Consider the following 14,507-nt stretch of genomic DNA (forward strand, 5'->3'; position numbering starts at 1 on the left):
AGACAGTTTTGTATTTTATATAATTTGTATTTGAATATATAAAGATATATCATCAATTGAATTAAAGATATAAATTTTACTTGGTATATTATTTTATTGAAGAATTTTAAAATGTTTAAGAAAGAAAGCTTCGTATTACTTTGAGATTCTCTTAAAAGTAATATGATCGTGTTATATCTCAATTCGAGACGTGACAGATATATACAATTTTATTTTCATAACTATATTTGATGAAACAATTCACTGATATATTCAATTTTATTTTCATCGTTATGTTTATATTTAAATATTTATCTTCATCACTAATATAATTCTTATAATACTTTATTCTTGTCTTATTTTCAGTTTCTACAAAAATCAATTTTACTGCTCATCCAAGTAAAAATCAAACTATCTTCGATTGTATCATTCTTTCTTTTTTTTTTTTTTTTCCTGATACATTTCGAAAACTAATGAATTTCTTCTATTTTTAATCAGCTTATATGAAAATGGAACAGAGTTGGCTTTCTAAATACCAATGAAATTTCCAGGTTGGTTTAGATTTGTAATGTTTCACGTCAAATTGTCAGTGTCGCCACGGTTTTGAATCATTCCAAATCCAGACAAATTTTGGGCTATTTTGATTTTGAACTGATTACAAATGTTTTCTTGTCTTAGCATCTTTAAGTTCTTTATCAATTGTAGCCTAATACAATATATGGAAATATCTACTACCATTTAAGATATGAGGAAATATCTTAAATATAGTCTACTTTAAAAGATCAAGTTTAATATTAATAATTTGTTTCTTATTCAAATCAGATGAACGAAATTTAAGATTTTATATCTTGAATTTATGAGATGAATTATATATACCAATTTTGCTTACAAAACCTAATGGCATATGAGAAAAAAAAAAAAAAAAGCAATTTCTCACAGAGTGATCCAACACCTTTCAGTTCGAGAGATGAGAAGATGAGAAAGGTAAAATAAAATGCTTTTTACTTATGAATGGAACGCATCCAAAGGCTTAAATAAATACACTTAATTACCTGAATATTCAGCTATCTGTTGTTGAAAAACCGGAATGAGCTTCTGTTCTCCCCCATCTACCGAAAAATCACGGGGCACCAAGTATACAAAGACCAACTTATATTTCTCAAGAATGGCCTACAATGAAAAGATCTAAGAGCCTCTGTTGCTTTAAGGAGACATTTCTTCTCCTACATTCCCATTTGTGTGGTTCAATTATGACAATGTGCCAATATATAGGTTGGAAGAAATTGGACCATAGATGCATGAGGGGTAAGAAGACAACTGGCCAAAAAAAAGGGGGAAAAATCAATTAATTAATTAATGATCAAAGTGAAAGACATTGTACCCTATCAGGGAGATTCCTAGGCATCGGTAGTGCAGTAACATATCTCTGGGGGAACAATTTGTGAGAACTAGCAATTGCATCTGAGGACGATGAGGTCTCAGCCCCGTCAGCATGCCCCCGGCTGTGGAATTTGGCAAATCGATTGATAACAGAAAACTTCTCTAGATCCTGACATTCCACTCTTAAGTCCAAGATCGAGGCTCTCTTCTCAAGACTGCATAACAAAGAGGAAACAATTAGAAGATAAGGCAATTGGCAAAGTCTTAATAAGAGCTTAGGGCAAAACAAATAATGGGGGTAGCATTGGGCAACCAAAGGAACGAAAAAATTTAAAAAGTAAACAAATAATTAGAGGCCCGAGTTAAATCTTACTTCAAGCTTAATGCAAATCAAAGCAAAAAATTATCCTTTAAAGTATATTAAATCAATGCACCAGAATAAAACACTCTTTTTTTCCAAAGCTCACAGCAAATACTCAATTGCAACTTGATAGCAGTTTGCATCCTCTAAATAGCACCAACACAATCACACAAATCACCCTCTAGGTCCCTGCGGCTATTAGATGTTATTTTCCGAGTTAACCAAGTATTCATCGAAAAAGTCATTACCTTCGTTGGATTCTATAAAACAAGCAGCTTTACATACTTGAACATGTTAGAAAACAACACAATAAAAATAACATGTTAGAAGAACAGTAAATATCCTGCAGTTAAAATCATCTCCCATGATTTAATTAAAATGAAGGCGTATAATTATATGATACATTAGAATACATATCAGCCCAGACATTCAACATGCAAAATGCACCTCAATCTTAAATCCAAAGAATTATTGAGCCTATGCTGGGAAAATAATAAGAACAGGAAAGGAAAACTAATACTATCCACAGATCTAACAAGTAAATCCTTCTGCATAATTATGTTTGGATGAGAGCCATATCAGCCTCGTTACCAATAAATTAACTGATGTATGACACCTTGACACACCCCTGATACAACATTATAATCAAACTTGAAGGGTGGTCTGAAAGGATGTTCTTAGCACGAAACATTGAACTTCAGGATTCATGAACAATGCCAAGGTTCACATTATAACAATGTTGCAAAAAATTAACATAAGACAAGATATTATCCATAAAAGATATTGGCAAAAACTAGACCTGAGTTACCTATGTAAATCATTTTCCAGCTTCTTTGCTCTGATGATAAACTCTTCTGCAGCCTTTAAGATGGATTGATTTCTCTCCTTGAGCTTTTCAGAGAGGCTAAAATCAAATTGACAGAAAAAAAAAAAAATCATTAGCAAGATGGTAGCACTTACTAAGAACAATGACCCAAAAATGAGAGCCAGTAAAATCAGGATTCAAGGATTTCAAACAAAATTAACATGTTCTTACGCGCTTCCACAGTTAGGAGAAACAGTGGTATCACTCTCAGGTACATATGCTGTGCTGCATACATCTCCTAATACTGATCTGGCAACAAAATAGGTTACAGTCTCATAGTTTTTGCTACCATCTGCAGAAAGTACTACTCTTGGAGGAGCACAAAGTAGTTGCTGCATAAGCTGCATTGTCAAGATAAGCCTTCTTTTCGATCCAAGCACTGGCGGCCAATCTTCAATCATTTCAGGTTCATCTTCAACCTGCAATTAAGATCAATGTCCTTAAGATGAGAACTGTCAGAGTTCTAAGACTCTAAGACAGAATAACATAAGATCAAAGTAAGACAGTTAAACACTGAGCCCACCTTCTCAATCAATCGATTTGCTGCATGCGCCCATTCCACTTCTGCGGCACTGTGATCAACAGAAAATTTTCAATATAATTCCAAAAAAAGAAGAAAAACATAACCATAGTGAAAGAAGAGAAGCAACTAATTTTTGCATATTAACAAATTTGTTGGGAAATATTTTAGTGATTTTGGTCAGTGACATCTATACTGTTAAAAGTAATTGCAGCAAATGGGATATTTAAGCCAATCACCTGATATTCTGAGGCCTTTGACAACCTTGTGTCACTTCTCTATGCCATGGCAGAAGCTCAAATGTCATACTTTTACGCTTCCTTGCTCTCACAACAGCCAAATTCTGATTTGTAATATCAGGAGGCAGCAAGTGAGGGGCGATATGCTCACTTGCTATTGGCAAGAGGTTTGAGCTTAGCAGGGAATTATCCAGCTGACTAGCATCAGCAGCAGCATTAACCTGCTCATTTGAATGAAGAGCAAGCAAACTGTCAGAAGGCCTACCAACAATGAATGCTTTGTCCGCAGCCTTCATCATGGCAATTTTCTGAGCATCATATAAAGGCAACATTTGCCCGTTTTTAAATGTTCCATACCGATCAAACCAGGATGGAGCCATCTGGGGACTAATCTGAGAGTGTCCACCCTTGAGATTAGCAGCTGAATTATTAGCATTGGAGAAATGCTGGGAATCATTCCGAGCAAATGCCAGCATATCATTAGAAGATAACTGTGTCTCAAGGTTATCTCCAGCGTTTGATGAAAAGCTTAGCATCGTAGAATCTCCAGAAGGAACTAACAGAGGATTTACTGGGGCATCTCTCATTATAGTATCAGATCCATAAGATAACTGCTCTGCACCTTGGGAACTTACCTGCTGAGTATCCAAACCAGAGTCCGGAGTTTGGCCTTTAAATCTTTTGACACTCCTATCACTTGGATCAATCTCTATATTTTTCATGGCCTGCAGCTGATGCAACAATGAATAGTTCTGACATACAGCATTATTTGGCCTTAAAGAACGGTCAAAAGCTTCAATGTCGCTTTGCATAGATGCAGGATTTTGGCTGGCATCATTCTCTGGCAACACCGGCTGGGCTTTTGCTTGTTGATCTTCTCCAACAAAGCTCTGTAATTTAGCAGAGACTGCAGGGAACTCAGATTGGCCACTCCCTCCTGCCCGGGCAAGTTGATCATTTAGCTTCTTTGTTCCAGGAAGAGTTGTCACTGAGTTAATATTTGATTGATGATGGGGCTTAAACAAATTTTGTGGCGCCTGAGAAGACTGAGCTCCTAATAAATGTTGTGGGGCAGAGACACTGGTCCAAACATTAGGCATTTTGGTAAAAGCACCTTGCTGTGGAGATTCAGATGTAGCAGAAGGTTGGGAAGCTGGCACAGCCTCCAATACTGGAAACTGCTGGCCTGGATCCCTTGCAAGGCTTTGATTGCTACTACTTGGCCGAGAAATCTCTGAAGAAGCAAGTTCATTATCTGGAGCAGTTTTGGGTATGTGAGGTTCTGATTTCATTCCCAATTGACTAGTTTGAGCTCTCTCAGAAGAGTCATCAGTCTGCTTCGACTGAGACGCCAAACCACCAAAAGGTGCGTTGACAGATTCATTTGGTGTTTCTTGACTACCCACACTAGTAACATGCTGGCTTTGAAGATGACTTTTTAAATAAGGATAATTGGAGGTAAAACCTGCAGAAAAGTTGCCCTGGATATTATATTGTGAGGCTTTGTTGCTGGTTTGACCAGAGACAGAAACATTTTTCCTAATATCTCCATGGTATGCTCCGTAAGTTGAGGACTGAATAGAAGTTGTTGGGCCCAACCATGAATGACCCTTCCTTCCTACCTCAGAAGAGACATGAACTGAATTTAGATAATTAATGCCTTGGGGAGAACTCGGAGATGAGATTGCGCGATCTGGAATCGTAATCCTTTGGGATGGGGGACCTAGTTGTAAGCCAAAACCTTGGGAAGCAGAAGGCCTGCTATGCTGAAACTGGCCTACTGATCCATCAGAAGTTTCTGCATCTGGCATTTCAGATGATTGATTGCGCTCAGAAGAGCTTAAGTGTGTTGCAGTAACATGTTCCCTTGGCTGATCAACTTTTGGAAGAAGCTCCAGCATATTTTGACTGTGAAATTTTGTAATATTCAGAGCACAATAGAAAGTAAATAAGGAAACCAGCACAATAATAATAACAATAAGGAAAGCAGAAGTGCCCGCATTAACAAATAACAATCAGATTTCAAATATAAATATAATGATGAATAAGTTTTTACTATCATGTTTTAACAAAAGAAAAGAATATTATTTATAGCTAACTTGCAACAACAACAAAATTTGAGAAAAGCAAAAAATTCAAGTCAAGCTAAAAATTGAGAAGTACAAATATTCAACTACCTCATTGAAGCTGTCTTGTTTGGCACAAAACCAACAAAAGATCTGTCAGGAGCAAAACCATGATTTGAACTCTTGGAAGGTACCTCATCTACTCCAATGCCAGGAAAGCAACCCTATATATAAAAGAAGAAAATTAATAACAAAAATGTTTAGTCTTCCAAAGAATTATATAGTTCTAAAACATGAAGTAAAATTCAGCAGTGATAAAGAGGACAGAGAAAAAGAGTTGGTAATTTTACACTATTTACAAATATGACCAAAAAAAGAAAATAACCTTCTCAATTTCTGTCAACTCTCCAGCAGCATGACCAGTAAATTTTGACTGCCCAAAGTATCCTTGGTCATGAACTTTCAGTCCTTGAGAAACATGTTGGGATATTGCCTGTGAATGTGTTACATTTTTAGCTACATAAGAAGGTTCAACCTCCACATCCAGATCCCCCATAGGATGATACTGAAATTTACGGGTTCCAGAAGGTTTACGACTAACATGAACGGATGACTTCTGTTTTCCTCCCCGTGGATCATTTACATCCAGCCAGACATTGTCTCTCATGCCACCAGTAGAAGTATGGTGGGATAAGGTAGGGTGAAAACTGTCATTTGAAGTTTCTTTAACATTGGGGTTCTCCAACATCTTTGCTTCAGACGCTCCCTTGTCCAAGCTATTATTTCCAGATGAATCAAAAGTTTGAGGGCTCCTAACCTGATTTTGCTGATATTTTGCCAGATCCCTGCTTCGTCCAGAGTTTATGTTAGAATCAATACTTTCCCAGAGATTAAGATTATGACTATTTGTAAGTTGCCAGATGCTTTCCTTGCTGACCTTTGTGGTTCTTGAATCTGATATTGCAGCAACATTATCCAGGTCAGAACCTTCCCTGTTAACCTGCGGGCATCCCAAGCCAGAATTCACATTCCCTGATTCAATATTTGCATCAGGAACAGGATGACCAAGACCAGAACCATGACCTCTCTCCTCATACATGGCACCTCTATGATCACTATTCTGAAAAGGTTGCAATGAACTTTCAATAACCTGACTTTTTGATATAGCGCCACCACTATGTGATGTAGAATCAATGAAGTTCCAACCGTTTGGCTTATTGTGTGGCTGACAGTGAGGATTATATACGGCTTTGCCTTGTTGGTGACCTGAACTGCTATTTGCACTTACTTGCAGGTTGGGAGACACAGCAACATTTCCAAAGAGTTGAGCACTTTCCACTACAGGCTTTTGTAGAGGAGTGCAATCTAACCTTTCTTCTGTTAACTGTTGAACAAATCTCTGAGATGAATCAATATGCATTCTCCCAGTCTGTTCATTTGCAATCTGGACACCAGATTGCAAAACCCCAGGAACACTACAAAAGTCAAGATTAATATTGGCATCAGTAGACATGGGAAAAGGTTTAGAGTTCAGTCTCGAGGCAGTCTGCAAGTTGTTATCAGGCCAAGCCAATTGCTGTTTGCTGCCATCATTGACAATTGGTGGTGGCTTGTTCCCACTTGGAGGTTCACTGTTCTGCACATGCAAACCACTCCACTTTTCCTGTACCTCTAAATCATTACTAGATGTTTCGGCTACAGCAGACTGCATAAGAGCACTCCAACTTCCACTTTGCAAAGAAGGAAATGTCCCAAAAGAGTCTGTACCATCCAACGTTGAGCCCATGTTGGTGCTTCTTCCAAAGATATCCCACACACTGTCATCTGAACCAAACAAAATCTTTTCTTCAGTTGGATCTAGCATAGCCACACTCTGAGAGGGGGCAACCTGAATCACTGACTTCTCCAGGGATTCTTCTGATGGACCAGGATGTCCTTGCCTCCCACGAGACTCCTGTATCACTGCATTTTTTGGCTGGATGGTCGTTTGATGCAAGTTTTCTGAATGGAAGCCACTATTTAAGCCTTGACCTGCTGCATCCCCAAACACATTTTTACCCTGATCACCCTGTCTAGAAGCCGAAGTTCCATCTTGCAAAACAACTTGATCTGAAAACATACCATCCTGATTACCTGGAAAAGAATTACCGCTGGCTGGCACCTGCTGCATTAAAGGCTTATCCATTTGGACAAAAGAATATTGATATGGATTTCCTCTCACACCACCGGTAGAGATCCCATAAAATGATTGATCAACCTGTTGAGGAACCAAACCCATCAAACGCACCTGGCCTTGCTCAGGGGAAAACAAAAATCCACCAGAGGATCCCTGCATGGTTGGAGAGGCACCATGCTGCAGCCAATTTGCATTTGGTGTCATGTGCTCAGGCTGCCAGGAATAATTTGAAGCATCATGGACAGGAACGCCATTAATTGGAGCAGTAGAAAGGCTACCTGATCCCTGTTTTACAACAGAGGAACCCTGATTCACAGAGCTCAACTGCCTTGCATCTGGTAGCTGAAACTGTGGCTTCGGAAGTTGTTGCCTCTGTAATTCTTGCATTTGCTTAAGCATAGCATGTGAAAGCTGCATGTCAGTAATCCCTGGTTGCAAACTTGGCAAAGGCTGGATCATGCCAGAATGCTGTCCACTAATTTGTTGTTGCCCTCCAAAAAAATCATAATTTACAGGAGATTCAGTAGATTCCAACCTCAATGAATTTTTCTTATGAAAATCAGGGCTGTTTCCTATCTGTGAATCAAGAGCTGATAAGCCTCTAGATGCTGTATCCACTCCCAAAAAGTTTGTTTCATTCTCCCTTGCCAAGAAAGCCTGATGCCCTTGCAAATAGCCATTTGCAATTGGTGATTGGTTTTCTGATTGACTTTTGGCAATTTCAGGCCTCAGACCTGATTGAGTAAAGTTCAAGCCATGCTGCAGGCTTGAAGACTGACCACTATGTCCTCTATCAGACTCAGCTAATGCCAAAATAAAATATAATAATGTCAACTAAATAGTGGTTTAGAAGCATGTTACAACAATGCACTAAAATTGCATTACTATAATTGTTGTAACAGAAGCAAGTAGAAATTAAACGATCAAGTCTTAATTATTACCTAATTGATGTACACTGAAATTCTTCAAACTGGAAACAAGAGGTCCACCAACTTGTCTCTGGCTACCAACCCAAAGATTGTTACTTAAGCCAGGCCAGGTACTGTCAATGACTTGCGAATGGTGCTGGCCCTGGGACAAACTCTCTTGGCCGAGGAAATTATGAATCCTGTCTCCAACTTCGTTGCCAGGCATAGAGATGATCCAAGCCAAAAGCAGCTAAAATTTTGTGAGAAAAAATTACTACCTACAAGAAATAAGAATTAAGTTAAAGTTTTCACATGCCTGCAATTCCATTACAGAGTACACAATCATAAGAATCCTTTTTTAAATCCAATTGTAATTAGAAACAAACCTCTTCTGCACATTTAAGCATTCACCCCAGTTGCTACGTTTCAAAACTCAACCTTATCCTGCATGCTTAAAATCCATATATCATCTCTTCATGGAAACAAAAGTTAAAGCAAGTTAATGCAACTATCCAAGCATGAGAATTTTTCCACCTTTCTTTTCTTCATTTGGTATAGGGAAGGTGTGGTGAGAAGTATAAATATGTCAAAAAAGAGGTATCCAAAAAACAAATGAAATGGCACAACAACGTAATATGCTTCAATACAGCTTCTTGGATATAACATATGATGATACTTCTTAAACCATATAAAAGTTAATCTTGTATCATTAAAATTGAATGTGACATACCTTCAATACCACATGCAACCAAATTTGTTGACAACATGAAAAGCACAAGAAGGAATTACTCTCATTTGCACAAATTTTTATCTATTTGGTCCTTGAGCAGTGGAATTATACAAGGTATTTTAAAAGTGGCATTTATCAAAGTTGACATAAACATACCCAGCATCCATACTATTAATTTGAAAGCCAGTGCTGTTGTACGCTGCTCCTTTGTTCTTCTATCAAATATCAATATTAGTTTGGCATGGAAAATACAAGTCATATTAAAATTATTTTAATTTGGAGGAGAAAGAGAAATAGTTTATTAACATTCATTTTTTTCCCTTGCCTAGTAAAACAGAAATTCCTGATGTTCATCATTTTTCCCTCAACTAGTAGTAAAGACACAAGAGGTATCATATAGATAATAATAACTTCCATTCTCTTGATTGAAACTTCTATATCATCAATTGTGCATCAAAATTATGTTTAAAGAGGTTTGTCCTCCGATAGAAACATTATATCTCCCATTTTCTTGTATCATACCATACACCCTGAATGGTGCATAAAAAAATGTAGCTCAAGAGGGTTCTTTCCTAGAGCAATTATCTTTTGAAATTTTATTTGATGGATCATTCCTAAATCCCAAGCATCTTCCATAAAAAATTATGACTTTAGAATTAGTCATCTTATGATTCCCAAAGAAAAGGGTGCATTTACAACCCCTTTGGATGTGGCATCGTCCATATTTAGATATATAATAATAGGTATAAAAAACTACAGAACAACTTTCACAGTCTCCAAGCTTTCAACATTGAAGCCCATCCATATGGTTGGAAGAATTTTCTCCAAGGACAACTCAAGGAGGGCATTAACTTTATTCTCAGCTAATTCTTAAACTATCTAAAATTTATAACTCCATAGGTACAGTCATAATCAGAGTACACACAAGTATCCAGCTTTTAAATACAGGAAACAAAAGGTAAAAAATTGATTACCTACTGAAGAGTTGCTCGTTCTTATTTGCAAGATGATCTTCCAACGCCAGAAACAATTCAAGCTACGAACTTAAGTATCTAGATAGAAATGCTGTGTTTCAACCTTAAGTACAAGAAATAAACAAGAAATAAGAGCTTCCACGAAACACTGCATCATAACCTCCCAACAAAATACAACATTTTGGGTACTAAATACAAAGTCTTACTTGTGCCAAAAGTAAGGTTAATTTCCATCTAGGCCTCACCACAGGATACAGAAGGGAAATGACAATGAGGATCTCATGAAACATATACTAAGACAAGGAGACAGATATGTATTTCATAGCAAGAAGAACCCAGTAAAGACAGCTCACCAACCCAACCAAGGTTAATAACCACACATTATCCACAGAATAGACACCAATGTGAATAACCACACAAACTTTTTTCTTAAAAAGCATCACTCCTTTTGCGATCAGTCTAAAAGTCTAATATAACATAAGCTCGTGAAGCTTGACATCCTCCTCCACTTAACTACCGTATGTCAACCATCACCATGAAACCAAATCAGAATTATAAACTTCACAAATATTTGTACGACCATTCAGACTTTTGTCAGGCCATGACCCCATGCATTATCAATGCTTCTTATACAGCATACTGACAGTACATCTACTGATAAGAATTTACTGTGAATTCATCAAAAGTGGCACGTTGTTGTATCACTCCTTATATTTAAAGTTTTTATTTTCTCACTATAGCAATCTAATGGCATTGTTTGTCTTTGTTTTCTTGTCAATTTATGTTGCATCCTCGTTAATTAACATGAAACACAAACTTCATATTGATGAAACTTAATTAAAAGTAGATTCACTAAATCACTAAATTCAGATGTACATATGAGTAGTTGGCAGCCTGACACACCAAATACATAAAGATACGGACAGCAGACAAGCTAGTAGGCTACCTCCCGTTAACAAAAACAAACATCAAAAGCATCAAAGGTTACCATATCAAGGTCAATGAAATCCAAATATCACAAAATGAAAAGAGACACTCAAGAGGCAACCAAGCAAATACTACATGAGAAGTAAAAACATAAATCCACTATTAATAAAAAATGTAGGTAACTAAATTAAAGATAAAAACGTAAAGATTTGCATAAAAAAGGTTATAACCTTTTAGAGGGCAGGAAGAAAAGAACTACCATAACTTTAGCTCAATTTAAAATTTGCAAATTCCTCACGATGAAGGTCTCAGGCATCCTCAAATTTCTCGGCAACCAAACAGACATTAAAACTCAAAAATTCCGTAAAAATCTCGCATTTCTAACCTAAACTAAACAAAAGATCGAAACGGCAGCAAGCAATGCCTATCCCTAAATAAAAAGAAATACAAACCACACAATTGCCCGGTCCTATAACACCAAAGCCCTATCATAGATTCAGAGTCTCATTTAAAAAAAAAAAAAAGATTTTTAGAGTGAAAAAAAAAAGACATTAGGGTTTCTATAGAGAGAAAAAGTAGAAGTGAACTTACAGTGGCGTGGAGAAGCCTTTGAAATGATGCTCGAAAAATCGATCCTTGAAGAGTGTCAAAATTGTGAAAAAAAATTATTAGGGTTTGAATCCGAAGGAGGTTTTAGAGAGAAAAAAAAAATGGGCGTTTTTGTTTTAGCTCGAAGAGAGAGAGCGATAAAGCGATCGAAATAGTGCGAAATTTTCAACGAACTGTGGAGCAAAATTGAGGTTCGGATCCGAAGGTGAGGTTTGGAGTGGCAGCTGGAAGGGAGGAGGTTGAAGGAGGAAGAGGCGTGTACTTTGCGAGAATGGGCAGTGGAAAGGTGGGTGAGGAAAAGATGGAATTGCGTGGTCCTGCAAGGAGATTCGGACACGTGGAAAATCTCTCGGTGGCGCCCACGCTTGAAGAAAGTTTAGGATTTGGGCCGTCCGATCTGCAGAAAATATTTCATACTCTTTTAATCTTAAGTTGAATAATTATTTACACTTTTTTTTTTCAATATTTATGCTTTATATTTAACTTACATATATGTTCATCCTTTATTATTTAGAATTGTGACACATGGACACTGTCACATTAGCTCCATATCATCAAAGGATACCACATTAGTCACATTAAGCCCATCTCAAACTTTTTTTACCCTCGAAAAAAAAAAAGAAAAAAAAGAAAAAAAACTTTGTTGTTATGCTATACTTGATATTTACTGAAGTTCATAGCAAAACTATATTAAACCAAACTCTTTTATATTTCAAGTGGATAATTTTATTAATACTTTTTATTATAAATTTTCATTCTTTATCTTTATAAGTGTTATAGAAATCAAAAGAAAAATAAAAACTACATCAATGCATGGGACGCTATCTATTTTTTTTTTTTTTCTTATAATAGATCATCTCAAGTTGTTTTGCATCTATCACTAGAATTTATAGTTCAATATTTTACCAACAGACCATATTAATTTTGAAAAAAATTCCTTGATTTAAATTTTTTGTTAATAGTAATTGATTTCAAAAACAAATAAAAATAAGAAAAAAAAAATCTAATCAAATATAAAAAGTATAATAGTTTAAGATAGCTAAAAAAGAATTTATATGAATCCAAAACTTAATTTAAATTGTTCATGAATTTCTTTTGAACTTAAAAATGAAAATAATATATTTGAAATTAAAGTCTCAATATTTATAATCTTTCTTTATTCCAATTTATAACTTCCTTTGTTTCCAAAAAAGAATTATAAAAGAGGATTCCTCATTTATATTGTGACTAAAGTTCAAACTTCAAATTTTTAATTTTAAAATCGACTTTAGAGAGAAAAATTATAAACAATTGAGTTTATATTTTTTGATAATCATTATCTCAATGAATGGCTTGATTATAAGAATTATTTTTAATTGTCAACATGTATTATTATTGAAAATTTTGATAATTCTAAGAATCATGCTATAAGAATCAAGAGAAAAAGCATGAAAAATTCATACTATTTTTTTTATCATAATAAATTTCATAAGCTAAATCTTTATATAAATCAAAATACATTCTTCAAATTATCATTATACTTTATCGAATTTTTAATTTAGTTAAAAAATAAAAATTTTAATATAGAGAAATTTTAATCAATTTATCCAACAGATAATTTTTTTCATTTAACTTACAATTGAATTGAAATTTGATGTATGGATATTTCTAATACTTATATCCCATCTATCATATGATTTTTTTTTATATCTATACATTTAATATTTTACTTTTGAAATGTGAGATCAAATGTAAGTTGATAAAAAAATTTATACTCAAAAATTGGATCAACCATATTAGATAAAACAAAATTCATTAGTGTAAAGACTATTATATATATATATATATATATTTTATATATATTTATGAGAATGAGATTGGTAAGTTTCTTACTAGTATATTTGATAATTTATATATTCAAGTCATATTTTTTATGAAAATTACGTGTTATAATTTATCTCAACATAAAAACATAAAATATATATTTTTTATTTTGTAAAACTCATAAATAATTTTTATTAAATTTTTAAACGGTGTTATCTTCTTATTTTTTTCATATTATTTTTATGTCGTTTTATTATGTCATATTTTAAATTGATTATGCTCAATTTTTTTAAAATTTTTTGAGTTTAACTTAAACTAAATACTCAATTTAGTATCTAACATTTAGCTCAATTCTTAATTAAAAATATAACATTTAATTTAATTCAAATTACAATCACACATTTTTAAATTTGTTCAAATAAAAATAAAAGACAACAAAAAATGAAACTTGTATTGCATGCAACATTAAGTCGCGAGGCCTGAATCACACTATATAAAATCAAACATGCCACGTGTTTATCGAGCATTCATCAACCATTAAAAAAAAAACTTAAATTCGACCTTTGCTTTCTTAAAATTTTTTATAGTCAACAAAAAAATTATTTATTTTTCTTAAAAATAAAAAAGAATTATTTGATCATTATTTTTTTATTTGTACTTTTTTTATTATTCTTTTTTTTTGTTGTCACATATTATATCAAATTAATATCATTTGTGATTCTTAAACTTTGATTTAAATTTTATTTTGATTTTTAATCTTTAAAAAATTTTAATTAGATCTTCAATAGCTTAAAGTTATTGTAATTTGGTCATTCAATTTATAAAACCTTCTAAATTGATGATAAATACCACCTAATGTTACATGAATAATGTCAGCTGATATTTCACATGTCAGACGAAAAGAATCAAAATAAAATTTTACTCAAATTTTTTATATTTTAAATATATTTTTATAAAATATTAAATTTAA

General features: G+C 34.4%; 1 protein-coding gene across 13 annotated transcripts; it reads right to left on the reverse strand.

The window, feature by feature from the left end:
• Nucleotides 1-1,061: 1,061 nt before the first annotated feature.
• On the reverse strand, nucleotides 1,062-11,857 carry LOC111312715 (uncharacterized). 13 transcript variants are annotated; one of them, XM_022913305.2, is made up of 13 exons: nucleotides 11,717-11,857; nucleotides 10,199-10,276; nucleotides 9,381-9,436; nucleotides 8,881-8,938; nucleotides 8,528-8,772; nucleotides 5,796-8,389; nucleotides 5,522-5,634; nucleotides 3,345-5,252; nucleotides 3,109-3,157; nucleotides 2,757-3,004; nucleotides 2,529-2,624; nucleotides 1,361-1,574; nucleotides 1,062-1,202 (listed from the first exon to the last, which is right to left on the reverse strand). In XM_022913305.2, exons 5-13 carry the CDS (start codon nucleotides 8,718-8,720, stop codon nucleotides 1,089-1,091), a joined length of 5,529 nt encoding a protein of 1,842 aa, XP_022769040.2. In that variant the 5' UTR covers nucleotides 8,721-8,772; nucleotides 8,881-8,938; nucleotides 9,381-9,436; nucleotides 10,199-10,276; nucleotides 11,717-11,857; the 3' UTR covers nucleotides 1,062-1,088. The 13 variants fall into 13 exon arrangements, 12 of the variants coding, with proteins under 12 accessions (XP_022769040.2, XP_022769003.2, XP_022768988.2 ...); XM_022913268.2 differs by having other exon boundaries at nucleotides 9,381-9,439; XM_022913253.2 differs by having other exon boundaries at nucleotides 10,199-10,301.
• Between the last annotated feature and the right edge of the window lie 2,650 nt (nucleotides 11,858-14,507).

The sequence above is a fragment of the Durio zibethinus genome, chromosome 9 (assembly GCF_047325235.1).
Source record: "Durio zibethinus cultivar Kanyao isolate XHJ-2024 chromosome 9, ASM4732523v1, whole genome shotgun sequence".
Lineage (NCBI taxonomy): Eukaryota > Viridiplantae > Streptophyta > Magnoliopsida > Malvales > Malvaceae > Durio > Durio zibethinus.

Coding starts and splice junctions, on each gene's coding strand:
- LOC111312715 (XM_089765989.1), bottom strand. CDS start 8,720: ATGCCTGGCAACGAAGTTGGAGACAGGATTCATAATTTCCTCGGCCAA. Junction 8,390..8,527: donor TTTCAGTGTACATCAATTAG/GTAATAATTAAG, acceptor TTTTGGCATTAG/CTGAGTCTGATAGAGGACAT. Junction 1,203..1,360: donor CTAGGAATCTCCCTGATAGG/GTACAATGTCTT, acceptor ATGGGAATGTAG/GAGAAGAAATGTCTCCTTAA.